The sequence below is a fragment of the Tinamus guttatus genome, unplaced genomic scaffold, assembly GCF_059628265.1.
Source record: "Tinamus guttatus ecotype Peru unplaced genomic scaffold, ASM5962826v1 Tinamus_guttatus_pri_ptg000218l, whole genome shotgun sequence".
In the NCBI taxonomy this organism is placed as follows: Eukaryota; Metazoa; Chordata; class Aves; order Tinamiformes; family Tinamidae; genus Tinamus; species Tinamus guttatus.
The window spans coordinates 3,732,215-3,747,073 of NW_028288752.1; the positions used below are offsets into that span (position 1 = coordinate 3,732,215).

General features: G+C 53.9%; 2 protein-coding genes across 2 annotated transcripts; both read right to left on the minus strand.

The window, feature by feature from the left end:
* Positions 1-2,631: 2,631 nt before the first annotated feature.
* On the minus strand, positions 2,632-8,257 carry UBOX5 (U-box domain containing 5). The gene is made up of 4 exons (XM_088524974.1): positions 8,077-8,257; positions 5,912-7,094; positions 3,988-4,137; positions 2,632-3,052 (listed from the first exon to the last, which is right to left on the minus strand). Exons 1-4 carry the CDS (start codon positions 8,128-8,130, stop codon positions 2,844-2,846), a joined length of 1,596 nt encoding a protein of 531 aa, XP_088381100.1. The 5' UTR covers positions 8,131-8,257; the 3' UTR covers positions 2,632-2,843.
* A 2,941-nt stretch (positions 8,258-11,198) lies between these two features.
* On the minus strand, positions 11,199-13,844 carry FASTKD5 (FASTK mitochondrial RNA regulator 5). Its single transcript, XM_088524975.1, has one exon. It carries the CDS (start codon positions 13,628-13,630, stop codon positions 11,210-11,212), a length of 2,421 nt encoding a protein of 806 aa, XP_088381101.1. The 5' UTR covers positions 13,631-13,844; the 3' UTR covers positions 11,199-11,209.
* Positions 13,845-14,859: the final 1,015 nt, after the last annotated feature.

Sequence of the window (14,859 nt, forward strand, 5' to 3'; positions counted from 1 at the left end):
GCTGCTATTTATGCCGCTGGCGCCCCTTTCCCGGGGGAGGAGGAGGAGGAGGGAGATGGGTTTTCTTTTTTTCTTTTTTCTTTTTTTTTTTAAATAATCTTCCTTCCCAAATTGCTTCTGTAATTGCAGTGATTCAGTGCGGACGCGCAAGTCGCTCGGGGCTGGCGAGTCCCCCGAGCTGCAGGGCACTGGCCTGGCAGAGATGGTGGTGACGCTGGGGGGGATGGATGGGGACAGCGTCTGAATTCTGGGGGCTTGGGGATGCTGCTTTGCGGGGTGCTGCTTTGCAGGGTGCTGCTTGCCACGATGCTGTTTGTTTGTTTGGCAAGGATGCTGCTTTTTGGGGAGAGATGGCAGTTTGGAAGGGATTTGGGGATGCCGAGGCAGGGCAGCGTGCTGAGCATGAGCCCGATCTGAGGGGCTTGGAATTGGGTGCAGGAATTGGGGCCAAACAACCCATTTTTTGCAACTGTTTGATCCCATGCCAGTGACCCCCGGCCCCACACAGGTATCGGGACCGTGGGGTGGCCCATGGTGGGCAAAGAGAGGCCCAAGGGTTGGCTGTGGTGTTGCAGCTCCCAAGGGAAAGCATAAGGATGGAGAAGAGACACAGCAGCAGGAGGGGAAAATTAAACAAAAACAAGCACTTTGGGGGGTCTGGTGTTGACCCGTTGTCTGGATGAACTGAGCTGAGACCTGGCATGTTCATAGCACCGCTGGGCTGCCCAAGCCATTACAGGTGGTGGTGGTTTTGGGGGGTGGTGGTGGGGGGGTTCCCTATGGCATTGCAAGGGTGACTTAGGCATAAGCGATGCCAAAACGAGGTAGGAAACAGAGGAGCAGGCAGAGGAGGAGGAGGGTGCAAAGCCCCCTGCTTTGCTAAACGACCTCGTTGCATGTGTGGCCGCGGAGGAAGGAGGGGGCGGGCGGCGCCCATGAATATTCCTTGCCAAATATTCCCAGCCGGCCTTTCCCGGCGGGAAGCGCCCCAGCGCGCGCGGCTAATGCGGGCCGGGACGCCGGGCGCACGCGAGACGCGGCCCCGCATTAAGGCGGGCGGCGCTCCATGCAAATGCCTGCGTGCCGGGAATGCTAAGGGCCACGGCCGCGCTGAGAGGCGCTTCCCGGCCGGCATGGGATGGAAATGCCGGGGGGAAGAGGCTGCTGGCCAGTTTGGAGGCCACTGCGGGATTTTGCCGGTGCCAGTAGCATCCAGGCCGGGGCATGGGAAGATTTTGCAGCTGTGCTTAAGCCTCTCTGTTGCCTGGACATGGATGGGGTTTTTCCAACCCTCGAGTAATCAGCGGCTCAGGAGCGAGCAAGCTGATGTCCCTCTTCCCCAGTGCAACCGCACTGGGCATTTTTGAGGGAAACAGATGGGAAAGAGGCGTTCTCCTCGCAGTGCTTGCCCGGTCCGGGTCAAGGTGCTCCGACTCAGGCAGCAAAGCCCGAGCGCTGCTCCCGGGCTGGGCAGAACATCCTGGGCTCACCTGGGAGCTGGAGTCACTCCTGGCTGGGCGCAAAGGTGGAGAACAGGGAGCAGGAAGAGGTGGAGGAAGGCTCAGCAGCCTCCTGCCAGGCCTCCCTAGTGCATGGGAGAAGATGGGTGCAGAATCATGCCCGACATCCTCATGGACATCATGGGGTTGCTCCAAACCCCAGGAGTTTTCGGGATCGCTCTCCCTCTTTTCTGACCCTTTATTACTTAACACATTTCCCAGGTCGTTATTTTTTGCCAGACGGGGTCTGCCATCCCCGTGCTCTGGCACGGACACACAGGGCAGTTCTCACGCGCTGACCCGCGCGAGTTATTCCGCAAGCCGGTGCCTCATAAAAGGCTCCAAAAAAAGGTATTGGAAGCAGGAGGAGCTGATTCACTTAGAGACCCGTTACCCCAGAGAGACCAGCGCCAAACGTCAGCTCTGCCAAGAGAAATTGCCAATTAAGCGGGAGCAGCGGGGGGTCACGCAGATGACAAAACACGGCTGTCACCTCCCCCCAGCACAGCAGGCTGCGTCAGAGATGGGACGCGGCCAAGCCCTTTCGCGTGGGGCTTCTTCTCATCTCCTGGGATGCAAATATGGGACTCGGGGTACCGGAGACCCACAGCAGGAGCACAGGACCCCGCAGGAGCGCATGGGTCCTGCCCTGCCTTGGCTTTTCCCAGCCCACTCGCGCAGCGACTCACACCACGAAGCCATTAAGTTGCACAGTGAGACCCATTGATGAGGCAGAAAGGGAATGGGGACTTGAACCATAATTTTATTAAGGCTTAAATGTCTATCAGGCAGACGGGAGCCGGTCCGGTCACACGACATAAACCAGGAGTGACACGCTGCGCGAGGCGATGGCTTTTCTACAGAGCTTTGCACGAGCAGAGGGGAGCGCTGCCACGCCGGCCCCACGGCCTCCCTCCGTGGCCGCAAGGAGGAGCAGGGGGCACCGGGAGAAGTCGGGGAGCCCCGTGTGCCGTGGAGCACGAGGCTGGTGCCTGCTGCGCCCCCGCGGCTGCTTGTTGAACATTTAAAGGGCTTTAACTCACGGGGAAGCTAAACTCGCGGTCCGCAAGGCACCTACACTAACCACGGGGCGGGAGGCGACGGGCAGAAATCGGTGTCATATAAATACATATTCCTCACTGGAGAAGCTATGGCTTTTATTATCCTTGGACCGCTCTGCTCCGGCGTGATGCTCTAACCCCCCAACTACTCCATAAGCACAAGGCGCCCGAGCTCCTCCGCCGGCCCGGCAGGCTCCGCGCCGGCCTCCGTCCTCGCGCGCCCGGGACGGCCCTGCGCGGCAGCAGCGGCTCCTGGTCCCGTCCTGCCGGTGGCCGAGCTCGCTTAGAAGTGAACCCTCTGCACGTCGTGGGTGGCCACTGACCTCTTGCAATTCCCACACAGTATGGAGAGGGACTTCTGCTTCTCGGCCAGGCAGGGCCGGCACAGGAGGTGGCCGCAGGGCAGCTGGTAGACGGGCTCCTCTTTGAAGTACGAGGAGAAAGTCTTGCCGCAGGAGGCGCATCCCGGCGCCTGGCCGCTCCTGCCGTGCTCTGCAAAGCGGAGGGGAGAAAAGAGCTCGGTGAGCGCCCTGCAAACCGCGGCGTCGACCCCGCTGCAAGCTGGGGACCTGGACGTGGGCCAGGGCTGCACCGCAGCCCGTCGGCTTCCACGCTCTTATGCTCTGGGGCTGCCTCGAAGTGGCATTTGCACCATCAGGTTGTTTTAATTGAGGACAGATGACAGAAAATAAAAGGGCTTCTGGAGCTTACCAAGACTAAATCAGCCTCCCTGTCCTCTCGCAGCAGTTGAATTAACCACCAGCTCCTGCCTGTGAAGCTTTACGTGGCGCTTTGTATTCCTGTCACATCGCGCTACAAAGGGCTACTCAGACAACTCGGAAACAGCAGCAATTCGAAAGGGGGACAGTAAAAAGCTTAATAGCTTAATGTCACCGTGGAACAGCAGAAGCTATTCAGAGGCACGGTCACGGGGAGCTGTGCACCCTCCCTGGGTCCCTCAAACCCGCTCCAGCACGGCTTCCCAAGAAGTTGCCTGTGGCTTTGCCACGCTACGTGGCATTTGCTGGATTTACTCAGTCCCTGTCCAAGCAGCAGCTCCCCAGCCAGCACCAAGGAGCCCTGGGCTGAGGTGCTCCAAGCTCCGTGTCCCAGGGCAGCTGGGATTGCTCTGGGGCAGCCGGGACTGCGCTGATGCCTGCCCTAACTCTGCCAGCTGTACGTGGGCAACGCACCTCCATTTCCGAGGGCCTAACCTGCCTCACCAGGGGAATGAACCATTAAAATTTCCAAGATACAGAACCAGTAGGTCAGCACTAGTAGGTAAGACTCAGAGAGACACTCTGGTGATGTTTTTTGGCCCAAAGAGGCATGGAAAGAGGGCGGGCAGCTGCACATCCCTTCCTGCTGAGGCAGCGACAGGCTCTGCCCTTGGCTCCCGAGCACGAGCAGCGGGGCTTGCTGCTTACCCGGGACGCTGCCCCACGAGCTGCTGCAGCCACCCTCGCTCTGCTGCTGGCCCCGCATCAGCCTCGCCGTGAACGACGGCATCGAGCTGAGCGCCGAGGTCAAGGCTGTGTCCAAACTTTCGGAGAGTCTTTGCTCGTGGGAGACCAGATCTGCAAAGAGAAGCACAAGCTTGAGGACCACTGGGGACAAGCGAGATGGCAGCTCCCCACACAGGTGCCGTTTCCCTCTGGAATATTTCAAGAGGGGACCTAAATCCAAGCCAAGGGATAAAGCCAAAGGTACCGAGTCGGAGCTTTTCCTGGTGGATACAGTAGTGTTTCTTTCCTGAGCGCCTGGCTTTGATTAAGTCTGTGTTAAGAAAATGGTGTCTGCACCACTAATTCTGTTAAATAAATCTCCCAGAGGAAGAGCTTGGAATGAGCGCCGCACATTTACTGCAGCAATTGGGGCTGATGAGCCACTGAGGATGTGGAAATCAGCTCCCTGGGCCAGGCACTTGCATCTGGGCACGGTTCTGCCAAGAGCTCCAGGACCCCAGCAGGCCCCCGTGCAATAAAAATAACAAGTGACTCTCCCTAAAATACGGGATGAACTCCAGAGGAGAAATCAGAGCAGCAATGTCCAGTCCAGCTCCTCCCTGCAGTTTCTGGTACCGCCAAAACACCCGTTATTTTTAAGTAAGTCTTTAAAGAATATGATTTAAAGCAAAGAATGTGTTTTAAATCAAAGCTTTTCCCTCCAACATATCGCTTAGCACTCTGGGGAGGAGGAAGAAGATACCAGGTAGCAGTGGGCCCTAACAGCAGTTGCAAGGACCTTTTGACATGTTTCAGATGAGCAGTTTAGAGACACACAAGAAAACTCCACTTACCTGCCCCGAGAGAGCCCTTCTGTGCCCAGAAGACACGTGAACACCAGGGGTTTACACCGTCCTACCTGCCTGCAACGCAGGGCCTTGGAGACAGGGACACTCTCCTTGCTCTCAGCTAAATATGGGATTGCTAAAGCTGCTCCCGCTGAAGTTTAGTCTCCTCCTTGCCATGGGACTGTTACCTAAGGCTCAGTTTAATGGAAAAATAGAGAACTTGCTGTAGGACTATTGGAACTATATCCAATAACGAGTTGCAAAGAGAGCAATGCTGATACATTTTAGGGGTATCTGTGTAAACAAGGCAGAAATCCATCATAGCAAAACAGATATCAATTCTGCCGAAAGAACCAGCGTGGAGGAGCAATTACCCACAAGCCAAGCTCTTCGCCACAGACTGGTGATGAAAATACTGGTTGCTTGGGGCTAAACCACAAGGGGGAAGAGATTTTTGGAGAGAGGTGTGGATTTCCTTGGGGCTTGAACCATAAATCACCCCTGATTTCTAAAGACTGTCACTTCCTAAGAAGTCAGCCCCAGCACTTAAATCCTGTCATGAGGGAGCTGCTAAACCTACTGTGTCCCACACTCCTGCAACAGCCTCTAGCACTAAGTGGGTATCCAGAGTAATAAATTACCCCGGATTAAAAAAACCCCAACCCACTACATTATGAGAAAAAGGTTGTATCCACATGCCAGTGACTGGAAAGCAACAAGCAGAAAGGAAATACGAATGAAAAAAAAAATAGGGAGAGCTGACCCATCAAGAGAGCTGTGAAACAGACTGCACAGGACCAAAAAGGTGAGAACAAAGAGCCTAGAGATGAGAAAAATAACGGCACCGGATGGAAGCAAATACCACCCCTGGAGGGCAGGCTGTGCTGAGGGGGCACGAATAAGAGAAAAAACTGATTTCCATAATGTCCATCTAAAGCCAAACACAACAGCCTGAAAGCTTCTCGGAGGTGGCACGAGAATCTGGGCTGGGGCCTCCTGACATGAACACCTGGACCAGGACAGTTAAGAACCAGAAGTGAAGGTGGGAGCCGAGGTACCTGTTGAACAGTCCATTTGGGTCAAGTGCGAGTCAGTGTCCGTTTTCATTTTTTTTGCACTGTTCTCTGAGGTAGACATGACAAGAAAGTTTGTAGCAGAAAAACAGGGCGGCTGCGCAGAGCTTTGATCCATCGAGTCCACCTTCCTCTTCAGAGAAGACATGGTCAGGGAGGAGGGGGCGAGCGTGTCGGCGGCGCGGGCCCGGCCGAGCAGGTTGGTGCCTGGGATGCTGTGCTGCAGTAGGAAATGGTCAATCCTGGCCTTGAGCGTGGGGTGAGGTAGGGGCTGCGAGTGCTGGCTGAAGGCCACCCCCGTGAAGGGATCGCTGGGGACCCGGCCCCAGGAGGCCTCGCTGCGGTTGCACTTCTCCAGGGTGCTCTGGTCGATCACCTTCCCCGAGGGCAGGAGCATGGGCAAGGTCATGATCTCCAGAGTGATGGGGTCCAGGAATTCCTCGGGGACGTCCTGGACGACGTCGACGAGCTTGCGCAGCGCCTGCTGCTCGCTCTCGCTGGTGCCGAGGGGCGCGCAGTCGCTCTCCATGGGCGCCCACAGCTCGGGCTTGAGGGCGCCCGCCTCCTGGGCCCAGCACTGCGAGGCCACCTGGAAGACGCCCTCGACCACCTCTGGCGGGCACGACTTGGCCGGCTGCCCCCACACCTCCAGGCGCCTGACGCAGGGCAGCCCGCCACCCGCCACGTGCGTGATGCAGAGCTTTAAGTGTGACACGTTGCTGAGCGAGGCGGGCCCTTTGTTCCACAGGTCTTGGGATGCGGAGCCGGGATAGGAGAGGACGTTTTCCATCTGGTGGAAGGGAGGCCTTGGCTTGAAGCCTCTGTGGCCGAACGTCACTTTGCTTTGATTTTTTAGGACAGCTTTGCCCACCAGCGTGAATGCGTCTTTGTCCAACACGGGCTGACCGGCCAGAGCCGAGGACTGGCCCTCGGGACTCGGCCAAGTTGTTTTGTTGCATGAGGTAGAGGTGCAAACTTCGAGGCCCGTGAAGGTTTGGTATCCTCCGGAGGAGATGTCGATATTGATCCTGCAGATCTCGATGTTGAAGGGGAAGGAGATGGTGATGTGGACTGGAGGCTTGATAAAGTACTCGCTGCGGAAACCACGATTCCTCCTGGCAAGGTCTTCAGAGATGAGATTCTCCACTTCGTATCCATCAGCAGAAATCTGTGGTTTGGAAGAAATACTGGGTTTAATTTGAATCAGGAAAACAGAAAGTACCTGATTTCACAAGCATTTAAATAGATCCACAAGAGGAAACACAGCGGGAACCAAGGCTGCAGTTCTGTATGCAGCTGAGAACCACAGGAGAGCCCAGCTTTTTAGGAGAGCAGATCCATTCCCACCCTCCTCCCAGCCTGTGGTGACACCCACTCTGCTCTGCCCCTCTGTTACCTGACAGGCGAGTTGCAGAGCTCATTTAACCCGCCTCTAGAGCAGAAGAACACGTATGGTTTGTGGTTTTCACCATGTGAGGGAATTAAACCAAGGCCTGGAGGGACTTCAGGAGCAAGAGCTGGTTGTTTTACACCTCAAGCAGGTGCCACCACAATTCAGGGGGCAGAACCTACACTGATGCCAACACGGTTGGATGGTGGAAGCGAGGGCCTTATCCTGCTCACCCACCCTGTGCCCTTTCTGCCCTGCTCCCCAGCAAGTTCTGATGCACCTGAAACTTCCCTTTAGGGCTTCTGTTGGAGCCTGCCTCTTGGAAGGACTAGCTTGGAAACCACTAGAGAGACTGAGAGGAGGGAGACTGGGAGAAGCCAGGCCACTGGGAGGCCTGGCCAATTGGAGCCAAGGCCAATTTAGTGATGAGAGTAAAACCTGCACTGACTTCTGCAGGTGTCTAAATCAGTCACATCTGGGAGGACATAGCTTTGTCTTGCTATGAGACCCTGAAAAATCAGGGTGTTTTCCTTCCACATTAGAACACCTGCAATGTTCTAACACTGAATACTGATTTTGCAATATATTTTCAGCTCCATTTTATCTCCACGCAAGTGGTAGGCAGATCCTGAACATCCCAGATACTGGATCTCTGCATCCAGCAAACCAGCCCTCCTCAGCCCCGACGAGTCCTGCACGACACCTCCACCTAACCCCGCCATCCCTCCAGCTCTCAAAACATCCCCTGTTATTATTTTACCTTGTTGCAGTGAATTCGTGGCTTGAACTGTGGGAGACAGACATTTATTACCATCTTTGCAGCTGGAGAGAGCTCACTTTCTGAGCATCGGATTCAGCCTGTAAAGAAAGAGCAAAATAAAAAGAAGTGAACAGCAGCACACACTGAAAGGGCCTCGTGTTACAGAGCCAGGGTGAACTACAAGTTTGGTGGGCCTGAAAATGCAGCTAAGCTCAGAGTCTGGGAGGTGAAATCAGTGCGTGAGAAACCTCAAACCTATGGTGAGGAAATGGGATTAAGAGAAATCCCCACAGCAGCATTCACAAGGGAATCCCTGGAGAAACATCAGAGAAGAAGAGTCTGGAAATGACTCTTTTTGCCAAAAACTTCTTGCTTATGGATTCGCCAGTTATTAAGACTTGTCTATCTGCTCCCTCAGCAGCTGGAGGCCTTGGACGTCACCCAAGCGCGAGGGTGCTGAGCTCGGACAGGGCCTCCTGGGATGAGGAATCGGCACTAACTCCGCAGATTTAGCAAGTCAAGGGCTCCGGGAGGCTCGGATGAAAGCTAAGATTAAATACTATTATCAATGATTAGCATTTAATAGCTCCAAGGGAGCAAAGGGCATTTAATAGCTCTAAGACAGCTTATCTGTGTCTGAACACGGACCCAGTTGGTTCTTCTGACAGTTCATTACTGAAACTCAAGTGAACGCACTGCCTTTTGCATTCAAAGAATGTGGCTCAAATTGGTTGTAACAGATGCCTTTTAAGAAGGAAATTATCTGCAAGGTGAGAATTTTAACCTTATGTTAACCTTAATTTAGATACGTCATCGCCTTGGGCAGCCTTACAAATCAGGAACCTGCTGCTTCTTTCAAGAACAAGTAACCCTTTGAATGATTTTCTACTGAGGGTGTTAGTTCAGTCGAAATGAAATGGGCCTTTTGGGGACACTTCAGTTTGGCCGTGCGAACAGAGACTGCAATGAAGTGAGGCCTCTTGGCCAAACCTGCTTTACCTGACCAAAAAGCACAGCCCCTTCTAGCCCAATTTTTGGTAACACAGAGAACAAGAGCAATTCCCACTCCTGAGTGGGGAACAACTGAGGAAGAGGAGGAGAAACTGCTGGTGCAGCGTTGTCAGGGCAGATTTTTTCAAATAGATTCTTGAACTAGTCTAATTTTTGGCACGCACTTCTTATGGCGGTAAAGATGTCCAAATTAATAATAGGTTGCATGACAAAAAACATTCCTTTTGGATCATTCTGGACCTGCTGCCTGGTGGATTTAGTCCTCCGAGCTCTGGTTTTGTGAAAGATGGGGAACCACTGCTCTTCCCTTCCCTTGTATGACCCAGTCAGGAAGGAAAGCTTCTTCCTAGCCCCAGGCTGTTACTGAGCTTATGTCCTAAATTTCCATCTTGTTTTACCAAGCTCTTAGTATCCTCTGGCAACTAGTTTTGGTTAACCCAGGAACTTATTTCCTTACTAAATTTGTTGTCTTTCAATGCATATTCAAAGCTATCCAAATGTATATTGAGCTATGTATGTACAGCTACATATATGCATATATTTTAGGACCCTTTCCGACCTGTTTGTACCCCTGATAATTTAAATAACTTAATAAATCTTAACAGCAATTTTGGGCGAGCATTTCAGTAAGAAAATGCATTACTCTGCACGTTCACGTCACTGGTGACCCTTCTTTCAGGAAGCTCAGCTACGCTCCTGCTTCCCAGCAGGGATCCTGGGTTGGTGCGGGCTGCCTTTACCAGGGCTGGGCTTGCTAACTCTCTGCATGACAATCCAGCCCAGACTAAGGATCAGTTTAGAGCAGAACAATGAGGATGCCAAGATTACAAAGCACCATTAGACTGTCACCTAAGAGAGGCAAATTCAGACCTGCGGGACTATCCTTTTTGCCACCCCAAGCTCCTCTGTGATCTCATTTAAAACAGTATTTTCTGTAATGAGCCACTCAGCGCCTCTTCCTGGTGTCCTGCAGACAAACAAGGAGCTCCAGCAGTGCAGCGCATGCACAGCGGTCATTGAAATATGAGGCTTGGTGTTACCTAGTATTTGAGGGAGCGGAATAAAATAAAAACATTCTGGTCATTTTAAATCAGGCAGCCAAATAAGCTCACAACCTGGTGTGGGACAGCAGCAAGGCTACAGCCACTTGTCTTTCCCACCCTCTACCTCAAAATGTCGTACTGCAAAATGGTCAGAAAGATCTGGCTGCCTTTGCAGAGGAAGCGGGAGCGTCTCCTGCTGCTCCAGATGAAATAATTCTTGCAGCTTTGGTCAGATGCACTTCCCTGTGCACCCTGGGAATCGCCCTCACCTCAGAGATAGATGCCGTCTGGAGGCTCAGGAAGCAGCCAGCAACTCTGTCTTCAGAACATGATGCAGAAATAAGACACCGGGCCACCTCCTGAGCAAGAAAATAACACAATGAGCAACGTGGCAGAAGGTGAAGCTCGCAGCCTCCAGAGCAGATGCTCCGCACAGCGAGAATGCAACAGGCATCGTCACCCCGGCAGAGGAATCGCCTCCAGTTGGATCTGCAGGCCCAATTCATCTTTTCCAGCAACAGATGCAGCAGCAGGAGCATTACGGGAGGTAAATTTTCACTGCCAGCCACTGCTGAGAACCGAAAATGAAACGAACATGTCGGGGTCAGAGCATCCCAACCCTCTCGCTGCTCAGTTTTCATGCCTGTTTATATCCAGATCCAGAGAAACTTTGACTGTTCCCCCACCTGCTCACCCCAAACCAGCAACGCTAGGGAAACAGAAATGTGCACACTCATCATGGCCAAAAACCATCCCAATTCCTCCCTACCTATCACTGCGGCTCTGACACTGTTCTGTTCCCAAGGACCGAGCCACCAAACGCACCCGCTTTCATTTAGGGGGAAGGAAAAACAGTAACTATGGAGAAAAACACACACGTCGGTTGGTTTTATTTGTAATGGAAACATTTGAGAATCTATGGAACAAAGGGCAGCACAAGACAGGAGCTCAAGAGCAAAGCAGGAGAGAACTAGCCCACATGCCAGGGCAGCCTCAGCGCGCACAACCCTGCCCGAAACATGGCTAAAACCCAGTGTCAGATCCCGAGGTGTCCCGAACGCCGCGACGCTGGGTGCCACTCATGGATTTGCTGCCCCGAGCAGCGCCGGGTTGAACACTTTGTAGTGGAGGTAGCTCAGCTTCTCCGAGCGCGTGCGCCTGAGCAGGGGAAACCACTCCCAGAAGGGCAGCTCGACCACCACGTAGCCCAGCTGCCGCAACTGCCGCCGCTTCAGGCTGTGCAGCCCCAGGAGCCGCTTGGAGCAGTAGCAGTAGTGGTTGCGGTTGGACACCTGAAGAGCAAGTCTCACCTCTCGAGGCTGCCCAGCAGATGCAGGAGGAAAGGGGGGTTCAAGAGACCGCTGTGATTTAGGCAAAACTTTCAACCCAGCACCCAGGTTGGAAGCTCTGATCGAGCTCTGAGCCCGAGCCGCTTCCACCCTCTCCTGACTGCCAGCCTTGCCTTTGTCTCCCACTTCTGCAGGAGCCTGGCTCCCAGGTCTGCCCTTTATAAGCTGAGTCAGTAAATCATCTGTTAGATCAACCCCGATGTCTCTGAGTTGCTTATGTGCAGCAGCACCTTTGAAGTTGAAGGGGATGGGATGTCCATCCAGAGCCAAACGGACCTCCAGATCACTCGATCTGGTGTGGGGCAAAAGCATGTGGCTTTTCACGTACTCGGGGCCACCCAACATGGTCTCCAGCAGGGAAACAGCCTCCACGATTTCAGGCCTCACATAGATTTCCTCCTTGGCAAAATTCAAAACCATCTCAGTAATCTCCTTGGAGAGCTGAGGGGAAAGGCGGCTGCCTCTGTAACCTGGGCACTCGATTTCGACGCTCTTGCCGAGGGTGAGCAGGTCCTTCCCGAGCTCGTATTTGCTCGCTTTTGTTTTCTGGATGAACTCGGCGCTCAAAGCGAAGTCTATGAGCTTGGCGGGGAAGCGCTGCACAAACGCCAGGCCAAGCAAACCAGTCAGAAGGTGCTCTGGGAACTTTTCAAATTCATGGAGCTTTCTGTGCATTTGCTCTATGAGACTGGAATAAAACTGCTCTTCGTTTGGAGGCTCATAGCCCAGGCATCCAAACGACCACAAGAACTTGGCAGCATCTTTGCTTCGGCAATAAGTCACCTTGGAAGGCAACGCCACAGCTACGGCAGTCAAAATGTCCTCATTGTAGTAGTGTAGGGAGGAGCAGGTAAGAGCCACGTGCATGATGCCCTGGATGTTTATCGCAGGAATCCGAGGGGGAATAACTTTTCCGAGTTGCTTCAGGAGCGGCAAGTGATCCATGCGACTGTAGCGGAGCATTTTGAGCACATTCACAAGCGCATAACTGCTCATGTCTTCCATCTGGAGGGCCACCCTATCAGCAATTTTTTTCATGAGGTGGTCAGAGATACCACTGACCGACTTGAAGAGCCCTAAGCAAACAGCACCCACCTCCTCCAAGGTGAAGGAATCCAAGTACTTCAAAACCAAGCTCTCTAGCTTCTGCATCAGGTCTGCAGGCGACCTGCGGCCTTCACCTATGATATAAATCAGCTGAACAACCTGGGGCAAGGTGAGGTCCTTCCAGTGCATGTTGGCAAAGCTGAACAGAATGCTCAGGTAGGAGGGCACGCTGCGCTCCAGGCAGCGCCAGCAATCGGCCACCAGCAGCAGCTGCTCCACGTCCATGTCCCACGCGCGCCGGCAGAACTCGCTCTCTAACGCGCGCAGCGCAGGGTGCGCGGCTGGAGCTGCCACACGGACCAAAGCCTTCAGAATCTCGATGAGCTGCGGGGTGCTGAACGCCGCGACGCTCCGCGCGGCGCCGCCACACAGGCTGCTGAACCGCGGGTCGCACCGCAGCGTCGCGTGCCGCTCCGCCGGCAAACAGCTCAGCTGGCGAAAATACCCCACGATGGTTTCTGGGCTCTCGTGGTCCTTGTGCACAGATAGCCTGCATAAAATCGCATCCCCTTCCTCTCCAGGGAGGGCTTCCGTTAGCTCAAACTTATTGTAACTGAGAGTGCAGTATTCAGGCCTGCCCTTCTGGAACACGCGAGGGTCCTCCTTAGAGTCGTGCATCTCTGCCCTCTCCTTCTCTGCCTCTTCCTTGGCTTGTGCCACGATATCCTGCTCAAGGAGCGCTTTGAACTTTGGGTCATTTTGGGGAGTTGGCAAAGCCTGAGAGGAGGAGGTGCTCACCGTCCTCTGAATCCACACGGCGCCAGTGCTGGAGACGCTGCTGCCCAGAGCCCGGCCACGGTTTCCAGCCTCCACCTGCCGGGAGGCAGCTCTGCTCCCAGCACAGGAATCGTACAAGACGCTGCAGCCCAAAGGCAGTTGGATCACAGCCGCTCGCTCAGCTTCAGCGCTGGCCGCTTCTGGGGTCTCTTCTTTCTTCTGCCTCCGCTGGCTACTCCCGCTCGTGCCCGTGCGCCGGGCGGCAGTGGCAACCGCCACCACCCTGCCGAGTCCTGGGAATCTCCGGTGGATTAGCACTGTAGCCATGGGTCACAACTTACTGGGGTCAGAACTGCTTCCAGGTACTGAAAAAAGGGCAGACGAAGAATGAGTGGCTTCCATCTGTCTAAAGGCATATTTTAATCTATCCTCATGCTAGCAACAGTTAAGACGATGTCACCGTTTCCCGCATGAAGGCAGACGTTTCCCTGTGAGGCAGTAACGCAGTCACTATCGACCACCATCTCATGCAACGGCAGCTCAAGAAAACACCCTGATGATCAGACAAACCCGAAGAGAGGGCTTAGGTGTTACTAGCTACTCGGCAGTTACACGTAATCTGAGAGAAACTGGAGGAGTTAAGGGAAAAAAAACATTTCTTTTTCATTTTGCCAGAGACCCAAACTATTTTCATTCATTTTAAACATATGGAAAACATTTTTTTGATGGAGCTGTATCTTCAAAAGCTTTTTATGTGTTCAAACAGAGCATCCTGCTTCAACATTGCTCTGAAATACAAACCACCACCCAAAGAGCTGAGGAAATATCCGTGGTGCTGCAGGGCTCCTCGCATGAGGGTGGCTGGAAATGGCTGTGAGAAACGCCTCCCCCAAACCAGCCCACAGAGGGAAAGCCGGCCCTTAACCTGCAGCAAGAAACTAGCAGAAAAGAGAAAACTGGCCCCAGAATGGAGCTGGCGGGAAGGACAGAGAGGATGAGGAATTCACGTGGTGATTAAGAAAGCCCCAGGTCAGCACTCTGTGCAATGCGTCCTTCTCCCATCACGTGGGTCCAACCCCATGGGGGCCTTCGGCTGCTTTCTTATAACTCGCCTGCGCTCATGCTACACTGAGAGCCCCAGGACACGAAGCGAGCAGGGAGGCTGGGAGAGGTGCTGCAGCCTCGACACGTGCTGGCCTCTGTGCTCCTAACACAGGGCAAATGAATCCTTGAGGGACACTGCTCCAAGCTCTGCCTCCGCACGTGGCTTCCTCACCAGGATCCATTGAGATGTCCCACCAGTGCAGGCAAATCCCACTTGCAGCAGCAAGGAGCACGGAGTAGGAAAGGTGCAGCGGGATGGGGGGATTACACACAGGGCTGGCTGGCTGGACTCCCTCCTTTCTGAGTACAAAACTCCCACTTTTCCCCATGCCCTGTTAGCTGCTCCTCCACCATAACAGCAGAGCATGAGCTTCAACCAAGGAAGGGTAAGAAGTGGAGACAGGACAAGGAAAGAGCCTGGGTGATGATCTTTGCTCCCTGTTTCTGCCAGA

What these genes read in the sequence shown, in the direction of transcription:
- FASTKD5 (XM_088524975.1), bottom strand. Translation starts at nt 13,630, where the DNA reads ATGGCTACAGTGCTAATCCACCGGAGATTCCCAGGACTCGGCAGGGTG.
- UBOX5 (XM_088524974.1), bottom strand. Translation starts at nt 8,130, where the DNA reads ATGGTAATAAATGTCTGTCTCCCACAGTTCAAGCCACGAATTCACTGC. An exon ending in CACGAATTCACTGCAACAAG is followed by an intron (nt 7,095 to 8,076) that starts GTAAAATAATAA and finishes TCCAAACCACAG; the next exon opens with ATTTCTGCTGATGGATACGA. An exon ending in CTCGTGGGGCAGCGTCCCGG is followed by an intron (nt 3,053 to 3,987) that starts GTAAGCAGCAAG and finishes TCCGCTTTGCAG; the next exon opens with AGCACGGCAGGAGCGGCCAG.